The sequence below is a fragment of the Lactuca virosa genome, chromosome 4 (assembly GCF_052849685.1).
Source record: "Lactuca virosa cultivar CGN04683 chromosome 4, Lactuca_virosa_CGN04683_v6, whole genome shotgun sequence".
Taxonomy (NCBI): Eukaryota; Viridiplantae; Streptophyta; class Magnoliopsida; order Asterales; family Asteraceae; genus Lactuca; species Lactuca virosa.
The window spans coordinates 134,025,796-134,034,894 of record NC_136429.1 but is presented as its reverse complement, the minus strand read 5'-3'; the positions used below and the strand labels follow the sequence as shown (position 1 = coordinate 134,034,894).

At 38.6% G+C, this 9,099-nt stretch overlaps 1 protein-coding gene across 1 annotated transcript; it reads right to left on the bottom strand.

The window, feature by feature from the left end:
* Window positions 1-5,237: 5,237 nt before the first annotated feature.
* On the bottom strand, window positions 5,238-5,546 carry LOC145105069 (auxin-responsive protein SAUR21-like). Its single transcript, XM_079042205.1, has one exon. It carries the CDS (start codon window positions 5,544-5,546, stop codon window positions 5,238-5,240), a length of 309 nt encoding a protein of 102 aa, XP_078898331.1.
* Window positions 5,547-9,099: the final 3,553 nt, after the last annotated feature.

Below are 9,099 nucleotides of genomic sequence, written 5' to 3'. Positions count from 1 at the left end.
TTGGTCGATGAAAGGAAGAGGAAAGTGATCTTTTCTTGTGCTTGAATTCAACTTTCGATAATCAATGTATACCCTCCATCCATTTTGAACTCGAGTGGGTACCATTATCCCTTTGTTATTCTCAACAACCGTGATTCCCGTTTTCTTGGGAACCACTTGAACCGGACTAACCCACTTTGAGTCGGAAATCGGGTAAATCATATCCGCATCAAGGAGTTTGATTATCTCTTTCTTGACAACTTCCATCATGGGAGGATTTAATCGTCTTTGAGCTTCCCTCCTAGGCTTACAATCGTCTTCCATGAGTATCTTGTGAGTGCATACATTAGGGCTTATTCCCTTAATGTCTGCTATTGTCCAACCCATGGCCTCTTTATGATCTTTCAAGACTTCAATCAATTGGTTTTCTTCAAAGTCTTTTAATTGAGAAGAGATGATCACCGATAGAGTTTCATCTTGACCTAGATAAGCATATTTCAAATGGCTAGGTAAGACTTTCAATTCAAGTGTGGGTGGGTGGATTATGGAAGGTGGCATCTTGTTTGGAGAATGAGATAAGGCAACTTGAGAAACATCCTTTTTTGTTGAGTTGTTAAGTTCTAAAGTCTTCACAATCTCTTCAACTTCGGAGTCCAATGTATACATGTCCAATGTTTTCTTCAAACTTTCAACATCAAAACTCATGTTGAGCACCATCTTCAAAAGATCCCCATGTGATAACTCGAATAATTCTTGGGTGATTGGTTCAATCACATCAACCCGATATAAAGGAGAAATGTTGCTAGGGTATCTCATGGCTTCAAAGATGTTGAAATGAATGATCTCTCCATCAAATTCCATTGTGATCTTCCCATTATGGACATCAATAATTGTGTGAGCGGTATTCATGAAAGGTCTTCCAAGAAGGATCATAGATGACTTGGAAGGGGTCTTCTCTTCAAGGTCAATGACATAGAAGTCCGCGGGAAATACTAGTTGATTGACTTGAACTAGTACATCCTCCAACACTCCTCTTGGAAATACACTTGACTTGTCCGCTAATTGAATGATGACTCCGGTTTCTTCCAAAGGTCCAACATTAAGAGATTGAAAAACCGAGTAAGGCATTACATTGATTGAGGCTCCAAGACCTAACATGACACTTTCAACATGTAAGTCACCAATGGTACAAGGAATAGCAAACATGCCCGGATCCTTTGCATTTGGGTGGAAGCTTCTTTTGGATAACCGCGGACACATTGTCATTGACTTGGATCTTTTCATTCGCCTTAAACTTCCTCTTATTAGTGCACAAATCCTTAAGAAATTAGGCATAGCGCGGAATTTGCTCTATGGCATCCAATAGTGAAATGTTGATTTGAACTTTGCGGAAAGTCTCAAGAAATTCTTTTTCTTCCTCTTGTTTCTTTGAGGAAGCCAACCGAGATGGGAAAGGTGGTGGTATGACCAATGGCTTGATGTTCTTGTTGGAAGAGTCGGGTTGATCAATGTTTGGAACAACCGGTTCCTTTGGAGGAACTACAACCTTCGGGGGATCAACAATGATAACTTCATCTTCTTCTTCTCTTGAAACTCTTTTGGGGTTGCTTTCTCCAAGGGTTTTCCCACTTCTTAAGGTTATGGCACTCACATTGGGATTCTTCTCGGTTTGAGATGGAAGTTTTCCCCTTTTTTCCATCTTGTTGAGAGCGGTGGCCAAGTCTCCAATTTGTGCGTGAATGTTTGAGAAAGTGTTCTTGGTCTCTTGTTGAAATTGGGTTTGGCTTTGAGCAAGAGAAGTGACAAGTTTTTGAAGGCTCATTTGGTGGGTACCACTTGATTGGCCTTGTTGATGAGGTTGTTGGTAATTTGGAGGGAGGTGAGATGTTTGTGGATATGGAGGTTTTTGTGATGGATATTGCGGATGTTGAGATCTCATCAAAATGTTTGGTGGATTTTGCTTTGGTGGGTATGGATTGTTTGGGTTATTCCTCCAATTTGGGTTGAAATTGTTTTGAAATCCCGTGGGTCTTGGTTGACCTTGATATCCGCCCATTGCATTCACATCCTCCGGTTCACTTCCAAGTATGGGGCATTTATCTGTATAATTCCCCGTCATGGCACAAATACCGCATACCATCAATTGTTGACCACTTCCCACCACCATTTGACTTAGCACATTAGTCAAATCCAAGAGCTTTGATTCCAAGTGTTGAGTGTTGCTAACTTCACCAACCACTTGTGGAGAATTTCTCTTCATTTCATTCCGAGTCCCAAAGTTCCTTTGATTTTGAGAAATGGTTCCAAAAAGTGATCTTATCTCTTGAGGGGTTTTGTTGAAGATGTCACCACCACTTGAAGCATCAATCATCCTTCGATCTTTTTCATTCATACCCTCATAAAATTGTTGAAGAAGTAGTTGTTCGGGAATGTTGTGTTGAGGACAACTTGTACATAAGTTGTTGAATCGCTCCCAAAAATCATGAAAAGTCTCATTCTCCCCTTGACGAATCCCCAAAATGTCACTTCTCTGGCTTGAAATTCGGGAGGTGGGATAGAACTTGCTATTGAAGGCCTTGAGTAACTCTTCCCATGTGTGGATAGATCTCGGTGGTAAGTTGAATAACCACTCTCTAGCTTTATCTTCCAAGGTGAGCGGGAAGGCGGTTAGCTTGAAATCATCCAATGTCACATTTTCGGGCAACATGCTAACACATATCATGTGAAAGGACTTCAAATGCCTTTGAGGATCTTCTCTATCCAAACCATGGAACTTGGTGAGTTGATGTATGAAACTTGACTTCAATTCAATCCCTCGGCGGTTTGCGGGATAAACAATACCAAGAGGTGTGTGAGTAACATCTGTCTCCATCATTTGTCAAAGTGTCAACTCTTGAGGGGGGTTGGGTGGATTGGGGTTATTGGGATAATGTTGCAAGTAATTGGGTGGTTGTTGGTAAGGTGGGTATGGGTAGTGTTGGGGATTGTAGATCGGTGGTGGATAAGGTTGGTAGTTAGGGTATTGGTTGTAGGGAGGTTGTTGTTGGGGGTACATTGGGTTTTGATACATTGGAGGGTGTTGGTAATTGGGTTGATTTGGGTAATGTACTCGTTGTTGAACTTGAAAAGCATTGTTTTGAGGTTGGTTGTTTTGGTGGAATTGTTGGTTTTGTGGTTGTTGATAATTGGGTTGGTTTTGAGGAGGGGCTTGATTCCAAGGTGGCATATCAATGAGAGGTTCTTGTTGTTGTCTTGGTTGTTGGGGTGGTGTATTGGCATCTTGATTGTTTGGGTTGGGATTGTGAGGTGGAGTGTGATTCATGGCTATGTAGTTTTCAAACGGAATATCTTCAAAGGAATGACCAACAATTGGAGAACTCGGCTCGGTGTCGGTATCACTTGAAGTATGAACTTGATCTTCTATGTTGATTAGTGGAGAAGATGAAGAAGCTTGAACTAGTTGTTGTTGCTTTGCTTGTTTAGCTAACTTTTTCAACCTTTTTGCTTCTTTTTCAATTTCCGGATTGTAGAGTAGTTCACCGGTTCTTGTAGACCTAGGCATAAACAATCAAATAACAATAACCAAGTTCCCCGGCAACGGCGCCAAAACTTGGTGGGATGTCAAGTCCACCAAGCAAATTACACCCTTTGTTTGCAAATAAAACGTAATATAATGGTAAAAAGGGGTATCGATCCTCGGGGAAATGGTTGTATTCAATCACCAATGCAATCTAAAAGAACTATTGTAAATAAACTAACTAACTACAATTAAACTAAAAGGGGGGGTGTTATGATTGCTTGAAAACTAAAAGACTTGAATAACTAAAGACTTGCAATTAAGCAAGATAGTGAGATGCTCAAATGTTGGGAACAATTGGTTAACCAAGGCAATTCAACACAATGAACATTTGTGTGCTTATCATTAGGATCCAACATGAAGCTTATCATTCATTCCAAATTGGTTATAGCAATCATGAAGCATGATATGCCAAGATTCCTCTTAGGTAGTATGGAGGTTGGGGAAGCCCACAACACACCTTCTTAATCAAGATCAAGGGTTGAATTGAAGCAATTGAACCCAAGAAGTTAATTAGCCTTAAGAGAGAAGGAATCCCCAATTCCTAGAGGATGTCAATGCTTACACATCCATAAAGGAGCTATGATTCATAAACTAGAGATGATTTTTACCATCATAAAGCCCTTGTTCTAAGTTAATTCAATGATTCAATGCAAAACCAAAGAAATAAACCAACACTAGCTCATTCAAGTGCCAAGCTCATGATCAAAGCATTAAACAAGCATAAGAAATATGATCTAGAACCATAAACATAAGATAATTGATAATCTAGCATGAATCCTTCAAAAACCCACAAAAATTTAAAGGTTTTAACCAAAGTTAACCAATATAAAGAGTTTAGCCACTCATGGCAATAGAACAACAATCACAAAAGTCTCATTGCATAAAGAAACTACCAAAAATCTTGGAAAGATGAAGAGAAATGAGTCTTGAGCTTCAAAAATCGCCTCTCTCAGCTCTCCAATGGTGTCAAATCAAAGTTATGGCTGCTAGATCTGATCCCCCAAGGTTATGGCAAGCCAAATGACCAAAATGCCCAAAATGGGCAGTTGTGCGGGTACCCGCGCGACGAAAATTCCACCCGCGCAAATGTTGCTGTGATGCTATTGGTCCTTCATTCCACCACTCCACCCTTCCACTACCAAAGATTCCTTTGGTCCCCTCCATATCCATGAGATTTAAATCAACCAATTATCTTTTAGCTTCAAATGTGGATGCTCCAAACCCAAATTAATTATCCATGATCCATCTTCACAAGTCCACTTCATCCAAGCCTTCAATTCTTTAAGGCCCAATTCTTCTCTTATCGATCCGCCAAGCCCAATAGCGCCTCGAGAGCCCACAAATCCGTCTTCACTGTAATCCACAATCGCAATAAGCTCCAAAACCCTGCAAAATTCCTCATGCAACATAAAAAGCACCCGGTACGATCCATACTAAAGAAAATAAAGAATATACAATGCAATACTAATAAAAAGAGCTAAAAAATCTAAAATAAACTAATAAAAATAAGGAAATAAAATAAGCTATCAAAATGAAGTTCTTCATTGATATGTTAATAGTCAAAATAGTGTTGGTTATCGTATAATTTGGAGACTGCTTTACAAATACTTAGGTTTCATGGTGGTTTCTACTGTATAAAATTATGTATATGTTAACAAATACAATGCAAAATTCTGGGTCATAATGAGCAGATCAGGCCAGATGCAAGTTGAATGAAGACATCCTCACGACAAGGAATTGTGAGGCCACCCATTGGATGATCATAACCAAATTCCTCCACTGATTGACGTAGCAGATCTTGGAATGAAAGCTGGTCTAATAACGATAATGGAACAACAAATCGTCTTTTTTCTTGATCACCAACATAAACTGCAAAATGTCCTTTGGGGATGATTTCTACAGATGATGATGATGAGCGGCTTCCATTGGAGAATGATCGACCGAGAACCTTTTTGGCCTGAATGATTTGAGGCATACGAATGGCCATTTTTATATGAAGGCTACGGTCTCTTTCTTCTGAAAGGATTTCTTTTATGTGAAAGATGCAATGATGGATTTTGGGAGGAGTTGTGCTTCATATTAGCCCAATTGTATCCATTTTATAGGTGTATGAAGATTTCAATGAAGATCGATTAATAGTAGGAATTTCAAAGAAGAGATGGTGACACATTCTACCAAAAAGAAAAATCACATGATTTTGTCTTCCAACTTGTTATTGCCCCAAAGAATTATATATGTACAATGAAGTATGCAACAAAATTTCAGTGTAATACTAAGTGGCCAAGCTTCAGCTACACTATGGACCCATGTACAAGTGAGTCTTATGGATACACATCATTAATTATTTCTCACATGGCCATGTTTGTCAAAAATATCAGAAGGTTAGGCATCTTTATTTCAAGTGCAACAAGTCCACAATTTCAGGTCCTGAAATCAACAAAACATCCAAAAAGAAATCAATGCTCATATCTAATCTGATATATGAATTAAACACATAGTATGCACTTAAATATTTTCTTTTTCCCTCCCGAAGAAAATCAGATATATATCTTCTGAAGGTTGTTCTGTTATCAATGATCGATACAAATTAAAGGATCCGCTATTTGACTTTAACTGATAGTCGATTGGCTGTTTGCTTTTCCGTAACTCTGATATCAACTAATTAAGTGACCCATTGTGTTTTTATATTATTAATTTATTGATTACAAGCAGTAACTTGTGATGTTGAAAACTTGATATATATAGGTCCATGTATTGTGGGGTCTTTCTAACTATTTTGGTAGGTTGTTAGTGATTGCCATGTTGCTTGAGTAATTAAGATTTGTAGCGGAATAAATCTCTTGGGAAGAAAGTAGGATGTGATGATGTTTAGGATATTCCAAGAGGGGTTTCTGTTGGAATTCTTTTGTGATTATAATATTTGAAACTCAATGCCTTGCCTTTTTCCTTAGTTTTCATGATATCTATACAAGAGTTGTAGCTAGACTTTATATTGAAACCTTCCTAATTAGTAATATGGTCATGATCTAATATAAATATGCCTAATAGTTTGCCATCAGAAGAAGCTAAGTACCATGGTATTCGCAATATGAGTTCTTTTCTTTAAACTTCCGAGCTTCCTCAAGAAAGACATTACAATGCCCTTTACAAAGTCGTTCCCTTGAGTTAATACACTAACATGTGTGATCCTACCATGAATTTTTATCTAACTATTAATCATTGGTCATCAGCCGATTTCTCTTCACCAATCAGTCCCTATCATAACAGGTTAGAGGAAAAGAACAATAACTGATAGCTCTTGGGTAGGTGGTGTTATAGAAACAACTGATCCAGGCCTTAAGGCTATAGTATATGGAGAAAGATGTGGCATACACACTTTTTTTGAACAGATTGAAAATACAAGCTAAAGAACAAAAGTAAGTACGTGGTTCTGGTGGGCTTAGAGGACATTGATAAAGAAAGCCCTAATGGCATAGACATGAACACCATAAGTTGAACTATGCTCGTCATTAATGTATTAATGCTGAAACTAAATTTTGTTATCATACAATTAATTTGGAGACCACATTATTAATCATCATGGTGATTATAGGAAAGACTAGGATCCGGCCCCTAGAAATTATAGGAAAGACTAGGATCCGGCCCCTGACACTTGTATGTAAGAGCAAGGTATGTAAGAGCGGGATTTGTCCCATGGCAGGAAGTGACTATAAGACTATGATTTGACCCATAGCATTTTCTTATGGTTGGAAAAGACCCGTTAGTTGTGTATGTATGTTACATATGTTATATGCATGTTGTTAGGTCGACGCTAGAGCTGAACTCTTGTGTGGATGCATTGTATATATGATGGAATATTTGTTTTACTGGCGAACTCACTAAGCCTTATGATTACAATTATGGATTAAATATTTCTGCAGGCCATTCGTGAGGAGAAATCGGCGGGACTATACACACGCATTGAACATATTTGCTTCCCCGGTTTTGTAAACTTAACTCTGATAATGTATGGTTCCAATCAAATGAATGTTACTTAATGGTTTTTGAAATAAAGGTTTTAAATGGTTATTATATTTTAAAATTGAAAAATCTCTTGAAATTTTTGGGACATTACAGGAGGGGCATTTCGGTAGAGATTGCAAGCAGAGCAGGAGGGTTTGTTTCTATCACGACTAGGAGGGCCACATTAGAGCTCATTGCCCCCTTCTTGTGTTTGGTGAAGTGCAGAATCCAACACCTTTGGCATGGCAGATGCCGGATGGACGTCAAGGGAAGACTGAGGTGCCTAGGGCAGAAGAAAGAGCATACCAGTTTCTTATAGAGGATCCAAGAGTGGAAACCATGTCAATTGCGGGTATTTGTTCAATTTATTTATTTATATCTTGCATTTATGAATTAAGTTTTTCTTTTAGAAATTGTGTTGAAATATCTTGAAATATGTTTTCATGTTCATGAAATTATGTTGGTCTTGTCTCAAGGTCTTCGGTGGGCGGTATTGTTAGGGTGGCTTAGACGCATGGATATCTTCTCCTTTTCGGTAATTTCCTTAGGGAATGAATAAGTAGTGCCTCGGTTGGTTCGATATGGAGCCTTAGTCTAGTATAGGGTTGCATTAAGGTGATTGGTATATTTCAAGTGGGGGAGAGTGGAGATTTCATAGCAGAGGGACTTCGTGCCAAAATGTGGTGTTCAACCGGATTGTTCAATTTCAAGACGTGCGTGCAATTGCTTAATCTTCTGATTTTCACGCCGGGGTCATCGCTAGTTGTTGAATTCCTTTGTGGTTGTCTTAGTTAAAGTTGTATTAGTATCCCATATGGCGTCTTCGTGTTTAGGGTCTTAGGATGTTAGGAGCTCAGGTTGAGGGTTGTGAGGAGGACTTCCATGTCAGTTCTTGTTTGATAGGGACTTGGAGGTCCGAGTGACGACCCAAAGGTCTGATATTGATATTAGGACAAAATCACCAAGATTTTTGTAGAAAGCCCAAAGCATGAAGACCATGGGCTAAGTAAATTAATCATCAACAGATACAAAAATCATATATGATATTTACAGTCCAAAGAAAATGGAGAAATACAAGTGTTTAAGGCCTGATTTTGATGGAATCGAATTTTAAGTGAAAAATGGTATTAAATCCCTGTCACTGCCTATAACGCGAATTGGAAGGTCGTGTTGATGTCGTGTCGATGAGATTGTGGAATGTGGATCACATGAGGAAGCCGCACAATATATCTATCTATCTGGAGGAGTCTTTGTGTTCAGTTCAGCGAAAATGGGCGCTTGATTGAAGTCATGTGGCTGTCTTATCGCAGAAGAAATGTAGTATTAACTATATAGAAAAAGATGTGAAATAAACACCATTTTTTAACACTTGTGAGATCTATGTAGAAAGTTAGAAGGTCGTGATTTTAAGCGCCTTACAGGAGTACATTAATAAAGGAAGGTGGCATATGGATATATACCAAAATTTGAATGATGTTCTTCATTGCAATGTTAATGGTCAAACTAGTGTTGGTTATCGTACAATTTGGAGACTGCAT